Source organism: Procambarus clarkii, chromosome 83 (genome assembly GCF_040958095.1).
Source record: "Procambarus clarkii isolate CNS0578487 chromosome 83, FALCON_Pclarkii_2.0, whole genome shotgun sequence".
In the NCBI taxonomy this organism is placed as follows: domain Eukaryota; kingdom Metazoa; phylum Arthropoda; class Malacostraca; order Decapoda; family Cambaridae; genus Procambarus; species Procambarus clarkii.
Genome location: NC_091232.1, coordinates 5,748,066 through 5,762,018, shown reverse-complemented (window position 1 = coordinate 5,762,018; position 13,953 = coordinate 5,748,066). Strand labels below are relative to the sequence as shown.

General features: G+C 44.0%; 1 protein-coding gene across 2 annotated transcripts; it reads right to left on the bottom strand.

Annotated features, from left to right (window-relative positions):
• Window positions 1-1,904: 1,904 nt before the first annotated feature.
• LOC123768721 (glutamate receptor ionotropic, delta-2) lies at window positions 1,905-13,711 on the bottom strand. 2 transcript variants are annotated; one of them, XM_045759420.2, is made up of 12 exons: window positions 13,675-13,711; window positions 11,550-12,268; window positions 11,166-11,311; window positions 10,084-10,177; window positions 8,100-8,255; window positions 7,226-7,373; window positions 6,809-6,960; window positions 6,193-6,344; window positions 5,452-5,764; window positions 4,785-4,943; window positions 4,077-4,220; window positions 1,905-2,782 (listed from the first exon to the last, which is right to left on the bottom strand). In XM_045759420.2, the coding sequence occupies exons 2-12, from the start codon at window positions 12,225-12,227 to the stop codon at window positions 2,564-2,566; spliced, it is 2,361 nt and encodes a 786-aa protein (XP_045615376.1). In that variant the 5' UTR covers window positions 12,228-12,268; window positions 13,675-13,711; the 3' UTR covers window positions 1,905-2,563. The 2 variants fall into 2 exon arrangements, with proteins under 2 accessions (XP_045615376.1, XP_069172429.1); XM_069316328.1 differs by lacking the exon at window positions 4,785-4,943.
• Between the last annotated feature and the right edge of the window lie 242 nt (window positions 13,712-13,953).

Genomic DNA, 13,953 nt, shown 5'->3' with positions numbered 1-13,953 from the left:
CCTTTGGTGCACTCACAATAACGAGCATATTTCTGTCTTTCTGAAGGCATATAATATTTTAGGCTTTATAAGCGTATCTTTGTTAATTACACACTATATTGGCAAGTTCGTAGGCTTCTGCATTCCATGACCGACAAGCTACTGAATGCCACTATAAAAACGTATGTATCTTCACTTGAGCTTTATATATGTCTATGTTAAAGTATTTAAAATGAAGCTTATATTTCTATCTTTCTTGAGACATATAAAACATATGTGTTTATTAACGAATTTACGTGAAATAAGCATTGTTCTGAGAGAGAGTTACTCCGTTGCTCGATCTGTGCGGGATCGGAGCTCGCCGATTAGAAAAATACACGTATCTTCGCTTTAAATACAAATATGCCCATGGTAAGGCATTTAAAATGAAGATTATGTTTCTATCTTTCTTGAGACGTATAAAAATCTTACGTTTATTAACGATTCTGCGTGAAATAAGCATTGTTCTGAGATGAATATTGCGGATTTCCGGCTCTACGACCGATGAAAAAATGCAACTTTTATACAACTACAAATATCTTTAGTTTTACTTTAAATTTTGTCCTGAAAGAGTTTTCATATATAGATCCAGTTTCTGCCGTTCTTCTGACATAAAAAGACCTTTGGTTTAATAAGTTATTAAGATGTTTTCAACAATATTACTAGGGCGTTCACCGATTCTAACATGGGCGACCCTTTTGGAAACGCAACACATGGGTTGACCTGATTGATATATGGGTCAGATTCCATTAAGGTTCGGAACATAAATAAGACTGTGTCTTACGTTTATTTTTCCTGTACGGTGATACTATATGGTTTTAGAGGTCCAACCAGGAATTGACTTGAGAATGGTCCAGGACGGACCGAAACGTCGTCGTCCCTTCACATTCTAGTGTGTGGTCTGGTCAACAAACCAGGAATCGTTATTATTACACAGTTTATTTGATAAAATACAAGAGAGTTCCAGACAACTGCACTACTCGCTATCTTGTCTTGGACAAAAGTTATATGACGTTATCGTATTAACGGGAATGTGAGGAATGTTGAAGCCTGTGTCAAGGAATTCTATTATCGCCTATCCAAGATATCAGGCAAGAGTTGAGGTGTCATTGAAAAGGTTCCTGGTGTTTAGAGTGGGGTGGAGGGAGGGGGGAAGGGAATTATCAAGGGAAAAGCGCCAAGCTATTACGACTATACAGCACTTCGAAGGGTCAGGATAAGGCACGGGAGACTTCTCCCGTCACGCAGGGTGCAGTCGCACCTCCACAGATCTCCAGTATCACCTCTTGATACTGGTAATGGCTCAAAAGGGCCACCACTTACGGGCTATTCATGCCCGTGCCACCTTTTGGGTGGCTTAATCTTCATCAATCAATCAATCAGGATAAGGATTTGGGATGGGACGGAGGAGGAGGGGGGGAAAGAATGGTGCCCAACGGGGATTGAACGCCGACCTGCATGAAACGAGACCGTTGCTGTACCGTCCAGCCCAAATGGTTGGACAGGAGGGGGGGGGGGGGGCAAAGTCATAATTATTAACGTCCCCATCACGCTCCTTTGATCCATCGATTGGCTAACACAACAATAATTGTCATCGATGTTTTCTGCGTGTGTCTCGGTCTTGCCGAAACACATCACGTGATCAACTATCCTAAAGCACGTTAAAAATAATGTTAAAAAATTACAGTATTGTGACGGTAACGTTGATGGTCGAGCAGTCTGTAATGCCAATCACAAAATATTAAAAAAAAAAAAAATAAAACTGCAAAAGGTATATTCACAGTGTGGTTAAATGTAGGAGAAAACATACGGAACAAAAATTAAAAAATACTTTACTTTAATAGAAATTACTTTAAACAAATTACAAAAAATAAAATAATATTCAGGCTTAGCTTTAATACAAAATGTGCAAAAACAAACAAGATGAATAATCAAATTTACATTACGTTAAGGTGCAAAATAATATATGTTGCAGAATACTATGAGCCAGTCTGACTAAATCTGTTACCACACCGAGACGTGTCACCAGGTCTACTCAGCTGAGCACACAGGAGTAATCTGAAACTTGGAGAGATGTTGTTGTTTTAGATTCAGCTACTGAGAACAATGAGTTCAAGTAGCACGGGCTATGGTGAGCCCGTACAACTTGGAGAGCTTGGTAGCCCTATATATACAGAATATTGGCCGGCCAGAGGGCGTTGATAGTCTCCTTTAACTAGGAATCGGCTGCTTGAACTGCTTGTTTGGGAGGGCGTAGCCTCCCAGCGACCCAGGTGCGAGGTGGGGTGACGGGCCCTGGTAGAGGAGGGAGACTGGTGCTATTGTCTAGCCGTCCTGAAGTAGTAGTTGTTGTTGTTGTTGGCTGCAGTTCTTGATTACATAGACGTGAATGATAAGGCGATAAGGGAGCAGGCCGAATCTCTTACTAGAGATTTGATAAAGTATATAAAGACCGTAATTAATCGTAATCTACATCATCTACCATTCAATTGTGTTAAAAACTAGACTGCTGTTATAGCATTCAACTGGAGTTTCGGCAGATTTTTTAGCGCTTGTGCTTACGGTAAAGTTTTATGAAACAATTCTCAAGAAGGAAAGCAAGCAATGAGCATAGATAACCGATTATCAGTAAGAAGAATAATCCTTGTATATGCTTGATGCCTAGTGGCTGAATTATACCGTTATTTGAACTTTGGGATTCTTCATCCAAGCTTCCTGAACGTTTAGACGAGTCTGCCTCCGTGTGTGATGTTTTTTCTCGTGCCTACAACAGAAAACGACAATAAATTAAGCCTACTCATAATAATAAAAAATAATAATAATTATTATTATATTCACAAGAAGGTACAATGAGTTGGTGACATTACATAAGATTGATATTTTTACATTCATGCAAAGCCACTAACACGCATAGCGTTTTGGACAGGTCTTTAATCTAACATATCAGGTAAGGTGAAAAGGTACATTGTAGCAAGGTTTTTATATCAACAAATAACTACAATGTAAATTAGTAGAGGTGGTTACACTGATGAAGATATGTCTTAAGTCCTAATATTGGGGAAATGGGTAGTATTTTAAAATGGGTAGTACAGTATTTTAAAATGGGTAGTACAGTATTTTGATACTCATATATACAGTAAGATACTCATATATACAGTAAGATATTCATTTTTTGTCACATTTCCTTTCACGTTATTTGGTAATATGTTTATTGTTTGTGATGTGTGTCTATGTATGTATTAACACGATGTACTGAACGGGGTGAGAATAGCTTGAGCTACCTCATCCCTTTGTGTGTATTTTACCTCAATAAACTTATTTCAATTTCACGTTAATGGGGACAGGAAAGCTTATTAAGATCTTATCAAGCTTATGGAGATCCCCCTTGATGAACTACTGACCTCTCTCAGGGGTACAGTCCACAAGAGTATTCTAACTTCCGGGGGCCATACTGAGATGAACATTCAGTTCCTCCTGAGAATGCATTGCACTTGTGACGTGGTGCGGTTTGGAAGGTGTTTGGAACACGTAAACTCAGAGGACTGGAAGCACGTGACGGGCACGTGTCTGGTTATATCCACTTGGTCACGCAACCACGTACTTGTCTTAATCTAAGTTTGGAACATGGTTGCTTATTTGTGGAATAAACTGCCGGGTGATATATGTGCGATCGATGGGATGTTTCAAACTAAGGTTAAACATGTATGTGAATGAGTGATATAACTTTAGTTATATCTTATGTTATTGTTTAGTTATTCTTATGACCTCGTGTTCTTTTGTTCGTAAATTGTTTAATGTAACAAAAAAATACAATATTGTATGAATATATATCATACAGAACGGTGGATCTCTCCCATGAGCTCTAGCTCAACTCTCTTAAACACACACACACACACACACACACACACACACACACACACACACACACACTGGGGAGTTGTTGTTATAGATTCAGCTACTCGGAACAAGTTCCAAGTAGCACGGACTATGGTGAGCCCGCAGTGGACTTACCTGGCACAGGAGCGGGGCTGTAACTGCACTGGGGAAGAGTACATCACCTTGCGGGAGAACCTGAGCGACTGGAGGAACCACCGTCGCACCAAACCGCTCTCGATCATCCATCTAATAACACGGTCGAAGTTGGTCTTGAGGGGCGAGTGGTGCTGAAGGGCCATAGCGATGCTGTAGGGGGCGAAGCACTCCTGCAAGTACCACAGCCATCTCTTGTTATGCAGACGAGGAGTCACAGTAATGTGGCTGAAAAATGTTGACCAAAGCACACACTAGAAATTGGAAGAGACGACGATGTTTCGGTCCGTCTTGGACCGTTATCTCTTCAATTTCTAGTGTGTAGTTTGGTCAACATCTCTTGTTAGTTTAAATTTCAGGGTCACACCTGTGGTGCTCAGATTTGGTTATCAAAATTACCAGTGGCACAATCTGTCATTTTTCCTGATCCGAGATGAATTTGTGTTTGCTGTTTTATAGTAGCTTTAAAGGTGAGATAGAAAAAGTTATAGTTATTTGGGTTGGACAAGTATATGAGTGGGATTAGGTGGTTATAGATAGGAGCTGCCTCGTATGGGCCAATAGGCCTTCTGCAGTTACCTTTGTTCTTATGTTCTTATTTTGAATGAGGATAATTACTCCTAGTAACTGCTTGAGTTCGTGAGGTGCCCTTTACCTCATATTAGCAACGCCTTAACTGGTGAGATGGATTTTCCTCATAACCCCTCATACTTGGGGATGAAATGAAGGTGCCTCACCTTCATGATCCTCATACTGGTGACGCCCTGACTGCTGAAGTGAGTAGTAATGACGAACTCCAGGAACTGGCGGTTGTGGAGGTAGGCAGCTCGGCCCTTCCTCACCTTGGGCCAGACCACCTCAAGCTCCTGGTAACCCACGAACCTATCCCCGAGCCTCTGTTGAGGGATGGATGACCACACCCATATTGGTATTATATAGGCACACGAGATATTCTGGTTAGCTGTTTGCTGTTGGTCTCTCAACAGCAAGTTAATGGTGAATTAGAATTAACTTGCTGTTGAGAGAGGTCCCAGCACACTTCATAAGAAGGAAGCTTTGGTCCCTTCTTATGAAGTGTGTCTACATAACTCTTCGTTCCACAAATGGATCTAGCATCTATGTTGGAATTAACATCGTCTATACCACTACCCATGCACCATCTACACCAGTACCCACTACACCAGAACCCATAATCTACACCAGTATCAACCACCTACTCCAGTACCCACCATCTACTCCAGTACCCACCATCTACTCCAGTACCTACCATCTACACCAGTACCCACTATTTACACCAGAACCCATAATCTACACCAGTACCCACCATCTACACCAGTACCCACCATATATCATTGTCTGCCCCGCACTACCGTCTCCAGCGTCACGTTTTCCTTTTTCACTCACCTGAAGATACGGATCAACAGCAGAGGCCAGGGCGCCCTTGAAGAACCCCCCGAGGCCGGAGATCTCCATATCAGAGTCGCAGAGCTCCTTGATCGTGTCCATGCTCTGAGGGCTGCGAGTTACGGTAAGAAAGGCGGTGAGGTTGGAGCTGTAGGCGGTGGTGATGATGATGGCGTACAGCCCCAGGAAGCTGACGAAGATACGCATGTGGTTCCTGCGGGGTAATACCGCTTGCGGGTCCCTGAAGTGCATCGAGAAGGAGAAGAAGTAGGCGAACACCAGCGACTCCAAGCTCTTCACCTCTCCTCCGCCGCTGGGTAGAGGGTAATAAGACTATATGTTGTTGTTTTAGATTCAGCTACTCGGAACAAAAAGTTCCAAGTAGCACGGGCTATGGTGAGCCATAGTGGACTTACCTGGCACAGGAGCGGGGCTGTAACTGTAACTAGGATTATATTTCCAGTATCTAGTTATACTGATGGTTGCAGTTATAACCAAAAGTGAACATGCTCAGTGGTTATGAATATATTCATGGGTCATGGCTAGTCATACTACATGACTCAGACGAGTTAACGGCTCTTGCGCGCATACACAACACACAAACTAGTCATTGTTACAAAACAAATGTCTTGAATGCGAATAATATGCAAAGTTCGGCGTGGATACATGAATTGGGTGCACCGAGATACTCAATGTTTGGACGAAATACACATAAACTATCCACTGAAGAGCTCGGCTTACCATCGGGCACCGAGGGAGGCGAGGCAGAATACGACGAGGCCAGCGGCCATCACCCCGCCCATCAACGTGGCCCATGTGGCACCCTGGAAGGGCAGGGCCAGGGAGAGCCACTGGGGAGCCGGCGGGTCGGTGCGCACCATGAAGCAACTCACCTGCAACCGGCAAGTGATCGGGAGTAGTGCACGGAACCTGTGTGTGCTTGTATACACCTTATGTGCTTGCTGACTACTGACTACTCGACTACTGAAATCGACATAACCATGCATCTAAAGCCTGTCAATAACCATCGTTTTCCCCAACACACACTCTCCCTCTCCCTCTCCCTCCCTCCCTCTCTCTCTCTCTCTCTCTCTCTCTCTCTCTCTCTCTCTCTCTCTCTCTCTCTCTCTCTCTCTTCTCTCTTACTGCAGTTCAAAATCCAGTTTGAAAAAATCCTATGGAGCAATGGTGGGACCTTTGATAAGCCACCTGCTTCCTGTCCCCGTCGGGGCCACTAGAAAGATGGTGGCCCTTGGGCAAATTCGGGTAAACTTTACTCTTGCTCTTTTGTTCGTTCCTCTCTCGCTCTCGCCCTCACACTATTTTTTTATCAACTTAAATAATTTATCTCCCTAACCTCGGCATCGTAGGGAGCACTGTAGTCAACGGCTCCTAATCGACCCAACGTTAAGAATAAGTTGGCCACTCCGAGGTCCGCCTCGTTCCTAAATAGTTTCCCCATCATGCCAGACCAAGACCCGTTTTCGCTCATTACTCCCCAGAATTCACCTGAAATAGAAAATGGTTTCAACAAACCGGTGATGAGAAGACATACATGTATATGAAAGTTACAATCAAGTATCATACAGGTGTCAGACAACTCTTACTTGATGTTTACGACACGTATTGCATTCACACTTATCTAAAGACTACAGTATGTGTCGCTTACACCTGAGAACCAAGGCTGGTGTTCACACTCCAGCCCGACCTCCTAAAGTTTCCCAACGTCAAGAAACACACTCACCTGGAGGAATACAACAGGTCGCATACTCACCCGAAGGAGGTTCTTCAAAGACAACAGTGAAATTGATGACGCTGGAGAGGGCATTGACCACCTCGATATCAATGCCATAAGGAAACTGTAACTTGCCGGTCACGTCACGGTAATACAACACGCTTGGCTCCCACTCGAATGTTGACACCTGTCGCACCCACAGTGGAGCAGAAAGGCACAGGTTGCGGAATACGAATGAGTTTTCAGTCGTATAGGTGTTCAGGTGTTCGTATAATAATTCGTTTTGTCAGAGACAGGAAGCCTGTGTATATATATATATATATATATATATATATATATATATATATATATATATATATATATATATATATATATATATATATATATATATATACACTTTAAGCTTGTATCGAGGACACTCATGGTGGAACTACTGACCCTTCCCAGGATGAAACCCCACAGCAAATTTGCTTAATTCCAGATTACGAGTCGAAAACAAAGCAGGTAAATTACGATTAAATTAAAATGTATTACGAGGCCCTAGCAGGTAAATATTCTGCTTACGGAAGGTCAGAGTATCAAGTAAGGTTGACCTGCTGGTAATCGTATGCACGCCGCCTGGCAGGGTTAGAGTTCAGTTTAATAAAATATCACAAACGTTGCGAGTACAGTCACATAGGATTAATGGCGTGTCCAGTACTATAACCACTCAGCCAACAGACTGTACAAAAATATTAGAAAGTCGTCTGACTTTTAACGAAATACCCGACAGCTAAATATACATAATTATTATGCTTCCTGTCCCCTACAACGGAAATTATACGCGCACACATCCCACCTTCCTTCCCACACAAAAACTAATCAAAAGAAACTAAATTAACATTAATGATCATAAGGAAGTAGGTGTCCTCACCTTGAGTAGGGAGCCCCGGAGGTTGGCCAGCTTGTCAGGGAAGAGAGTGGTGGTGGAGGTCGTGAAAGAGGTGCTCCTCCAGGTGGTGAGACGACGGAGGGGGCTCTTCCGGTACAGGTTATTCGTGTACACCACCCACGACCCCTCTCGCCACGACTGTCATGGTAAGGACCCTGGAGTTTTTAGCTTTCAGGACCAAAGGGGTTGGTAAGTGTGAGGATAAGGGATAAGGATGGAAATTCAGGAAAAGGTATGGAGGTGAAATATGAGTGGGATGAAAAGTGTAGTGGCCTATAGTGCAGCCACACACCTGACACAGGACAAAAGGTACACACCTGACATGGGATAACAGCCACACACTAGACATAAGACAACACTGCTTAAGGCGACGACTCTTCTACACTCTCGGGAGCGTTCTCAGTATGTGGTGTGAGCCAACTGGATTTTTAGTCGTGCCTCGCGTCCCTGAGCCGTGCTGGCCTGCAGTATGGGGGGCGCCTGTGCCCTCTATCGTCAGAAAGGATTCTATTGGACTAGAGTCCAATAGAATCAGTTTGAGATGAACTGTAATTACGATGTCAAATGTAATATTCTCTCATAAAGGAGAGAAGACATGGCTGAAGGTAAGAGAAGCGGTGGAGAGACTACAGAGGAAACCTGAAGGCTTTACGAACTGTATAAATAATCATAACTGAAGGATAGGGAGGGAGAGGGGGAGGAAAGGAAGGGAGAGAGGGAGGAAAGGAAGGGAGAGAGGGAGGAAAGGAAGGGGGAGAGGGAGGAAAGTGAGGGAGGGAAGTTTGATATACAAAGGGAAGTTTTGTAGAGACAGTCGATAGTTAGCACACATTCTCATAAGAATGTTAATATTGTGGTCAAGATCGAATTATTCATCGCGGTGCAAATCATGATTGTACAGGAGGCACATGCAACATCGATCACTCTCGTGTTGTTCCCTGGCTGGCTATGCCACTCTCCTCATTCTTCAATCTTGCTATTATCATCTCCGTTGTCATACTAAGAGTGTTGTGCGACATTAAGAAGCCTTGTCACTTCAAGCTTGGTGCATACATAGGTTCTGTCGCCTAAATTTCGCCCTGACTGTATTGGAATCAAAATGAGCAGGACGATTGGTGTCCTGGTATCACAAGTTGTTTGTTAACGGTATAATTGGGTAATGTGGCCAGGGGTATACTCGCCTAAATGTGTTCGCAGGGTTCTATATTTCATAAAATCTTTCTCCGTGCAACTTCTCAGACATGTGAAGCTGAGAATGGAAGTTGTTTCAACACATCCTATTTTAACCTCTTCCAATTCCATTTATTTACGGCCCTTATACACCAAGAACAATTACAAACATTTCTGACGTGTTTACGTTTTCAAAACCACCGATGCATCTTCGTTTGACACTTGTCAAAACCTTTCAAATATGACAATTGCTTGAGAAAATCAATAGGAAGCAGGAGGAGGATGCGAACCTATATGCTGGGTTCTCCCAAGCATCGCTCTAGACCACTTGGGATTCAACTGCATTCTCTAGAGATGTTATGTTTATTTTCCCCGAGGGATCCACTGAAGCCTAGTCATGGCTTCCGTATCTTTCACTGTAGCTCATTCCTCTCAATTTAGAGACCAGGCTTGTTGAATATATCTGCACTTTCTTTAGTCTTAGATTGTCTCTTCAAGTGTAGCATTCCATACTGGGGCAGCATACTCGAGAATGGGTGCACAAGTTTTATATTCTGACGGCTTCGTTATCTAGATTTCATAAGGCTATTTGAATATTCGTCATTTTGCATATGTTGCAAACGTTATTATGCTGATGAGAATGTGTATGTGTGTGTGTGTGTATGTATATGTGTATATGCCACATATATATTGATGTTTACATATATACATATATGAGTGAATCTACACCAACGAAGGACTAGCTGGTCCTTCGTCTTAGCAAGCGTCTCCAACCATGCTAACAGGCGTATTTTACCTTGACCAGCCCGAGTAGGTGCTCTGTCTTGGCCCCTTTCTTCGAGAGAGCGAGGCTCTGCAGTTGATCCTTCGTCGTCCCCACAACCACGAACCTGCAGGCGAGATGTGATTACTGGGAGGGAAGTGTCAGGGTTAAGCACCATGACACCCAATGGTAAGCACCAAGCCATTACGACTGTATAGCACTGGGAAGGGATCAGGATAAGGATTTGGGATGGGACAGGGGAGGGGGGGAGAAATGGTGCCCAACCCACTTGAACGGTTGGGGATTGAACGCCGAAATGCATGAAGCGAGACCGTCGCTCTACCGTCCAGTCCAAGTGGTTGGACGTGGTTACTGGGAGTCACTAATGTGGCAGTACTCTTCAAAGCCGCTAACAACACAATACCCTCATGCTTTCACTATCAATATCGCCACCCCTCACTATCGATACTCAATCATCCCCCGCCTCTGCAGCCGCCGCCATCACTGTAGTGGGCCAGCCTCTGAGGCTTAGGGCTCGCGTCAAAATTTCCCTGAAAAAAAAAAATCCTACACCCACCACCAGTTTCTGAACCTCGACCATAACAGCGAAGAAGTTTTTGTGCTTTGTTACGTTTTGGTTAAAAAGAAAACGAGCATTTTCCCACAACCACCATGACAATCACCACAACCATATACTTGATGTACATCACCGCCAGCACACACTACTACCACCCCCCATCACCTTACACTTCTGTGGTATCCACGTACCTTGCACAACCATAACCAACTCGTCACACTTCTCGGCCCTAATAATAATTCCATTTTTTGGGAACAGAAAGCCTGTACGTATCGAGATCCTCTCCCCCCCCCCCTCTGGGCCAACTATTGACCTTTTCCAGTATGCAACCCACAACAATTTCCTAACTCTCGAGTACCTATTTAACGCTAGATGAAAAGAGGCATCGGATGAAAGACAACATGACCCAACCATTGGTATCCCGCCCGGTGAGCGAACCCAAAATTCTCTCGATTGTGAATCGAGGACTCAGACCACTCTATCACTCTTCGGTTGGGGGCGGGGAAGGTGCATCACTACCTGCATGATGTATATATACCTGCCGTGGTAGTCCCAGGAGTCCTCGTCGACGTCGACGAAGGCCGCGAGGGGAGCGGGGTCCTTGAAAAGGAGGAGGTAGCCTTGACATTGCGTAGACCTCCACACCAACCTGGCCAGGTCCTCTAGTGCCCTCACCTCAACCACCTGCTGCCTCCGAGCGGAAATGAGAGGAAGAAGAGAAAGACATTGCAACTATTTTTCATCAACAAGCGGGAGAGTTGCACAAAGAAAACGAGAACACGACAAGCACAATATCACTATTTGTATTTTTAGTTATTTATGAGTGACGCAGAATAAGGCAATATGTCGTCGTGATTGTTATATATGATTATTTACGTCATGGCTGTGTCTACGAGCAAGAACTTTAACGTAGCTGCTTCACCTGTCTGAGGTGAGGAAGACGCAGCAGGTGGTGTAGGAGGCTTGACTGGTGGTAAGGCGGGTCGTAGGCCACCACCAGGGCACAGCCCGTCAGCTCCTGGTGTACCACCTGTGTCAGTAGCAGCACCAGGGATGCTGTCTCTGCCTCGCTCAGTAACCATCCGCTCCTCTCTCTCTTCTGTCTCGCTCCTGTCGGCATAATACTCGTTGCGTGCAAGTACTCGTCAGAAGGGAGTACTGGCTCTTGTGCGGAGTCTCTGGTTACCGTGTTCCATATTTTAGTACCTTCGTGTGTTGTCTTTAAGTGGTACGGTTCTAGTGTTGGTGTTGTATGGGTGTTTACGGCTGTTTGTGGAACTGATGATGCCTGACGTCCTGATGTTTGTTCTGTTCCTGGTGGCGTTGGTAGTGGATTAAACGGTGTTTCGTGTGACCTTGGTAGTGTTGCTTGTATTTCTGGTGGAGTCCATATTATCACCTCTGTATCATCACGCTCCGCCTGCTGGAGTAGCAGAGAGCCAGGACTGGCAGAGACGCGACCTCTTCTGGTTGTGAGAGCAAATCTTGATGAAGGGAATGAGGAGACGGGCGAGGTTACTGGGGCCAATAAGAATAGGAAATGCCATAAAGAGAAGACTAGGAAGAGGCCCCAGAAGCTGAAAGCGGCAAAGAAAAGCATAACTGAGTCCACAAGTCGCTCCTTCCACTTAGCAATTTTGTCTGAAAACAAAAAACAAAAATGCATAAACTTTAGTGAGAAGAAGATATCGACTTAGACAAGGATTGGAATATAATTTTCCAATGACAGGGATTCTAATCTCACTCTCCCTCTCACATGTCTTTTTGTCTTCACTTGTATGATGGTGATTGACCACTGAAGAAGGGTGAAAATGAATACGGGCCACTTGCTAGTTTCTGACGGAAACAGAGAGGCTATGCGACAGAAACACTGCCCCCTGTGATGAGGGCTGAGACAGAAACGGGGACCTTAAGATGAGGGTTGACAGAAACATGGCCCTTGAGTTGAGTGAGAGTTGAGACAGAAGCAGAGCCACCTAGTAGAATTAAACTAAACTAACTCCTGGCTATCAGCTTCCCCCTATCAACAACAACATGTTAGCATTGGTAAGAGTTCCGTTAGTTAAGACGTCTCCTCAGTACCGTATGGTTTCAGATTCAATTCTCAAGTTGTGTGCGACGTTTGGCCACATTTCCTTGCATCTGATGCCTTCGTCCACATAGCAGTAAATATGTATCTGGAATTTAGGTCATTGTTGTGGGTAGATTTCACTTGCCTTTAATCATTTAACATTCCGTTGCAAAGTTGCAGTACTAGATGTATATTTATATATATCTTGTTCCGTTATCGTCATTCTCGTTATCACGAGAACCTCACTGCCCCTAAATCCACAGCCACTACCACTAAATCAAGAGGCACTATCCACTTTACCACTAAATCTTTGACACACTAAATTCCTGCTATCACAATAAAATCTACCATTACCACGAATAAATTCACAGCTACCACCACTGATTGCACTGCAGATACCACTAATATCACCACCTAACCTATTGTCATTGACGTAAAATATATTAAAGAAACAAAATATATCACAACTAAATCTGCTGCCATTAAAAATCTACAAACACCATTAAATCTGCAATCATCACCAAGTTTATAAACACCCCTTCATATTCTGTCATTGTCAGTAAATCCAGTCATCATCAGTAAATCCACTCTCACCACTACAGCCATGTGCCTCTGAATACTCTTGACAGCACTAAATCCACTACTAACAGCCGTAAATCCACCACCAAACATGACTGAATTGACTGTCATAAACATCAGTGACTGCACTGTCAGCGCAGCTACAGGTATAAGATCTATTTAGTCACTATATAACTCGTCTTAATGTTAGTTATCTGTCTTTAGTTTTAACGTTAGCACTGTAGTTACTGAGATTATTGTTAAGTGGCGTGGGCGAGCGATAGTGAGGGATAGTGTGGGCAAGCGATAGTGAGAATCAGCCCAATGGGAAGAGATAACGAAAGTCAGAGCAAGAGGGAGAAATAGTGAGATCCGGAGTTTACGGTAAAGAAGGGTGAACGTATGGGAAAGCACCTACTTGACTCCACCGACTCCGGACCCACACTGAGGGCTTCGTTAGCGGGCCGCGCACTTTATAAGACCTAGTACAGTGAAGCAGTTGCCAGGGATTCTTTTCTGCAATTCGAGACAACTTTCATATTGCAATATTGGTGTTGTGTTCATGTACTCAATGTACAGGTGGTGTTCCTGGTGTCTAGGCTGCTAGATCAATAAAGCGCAGATAGATCATGAAGTCCTGGGCGGCAGTGCAGATTGCATAAGCCGCCCAGGTCATCTTGATCTGATAGATGAAGTT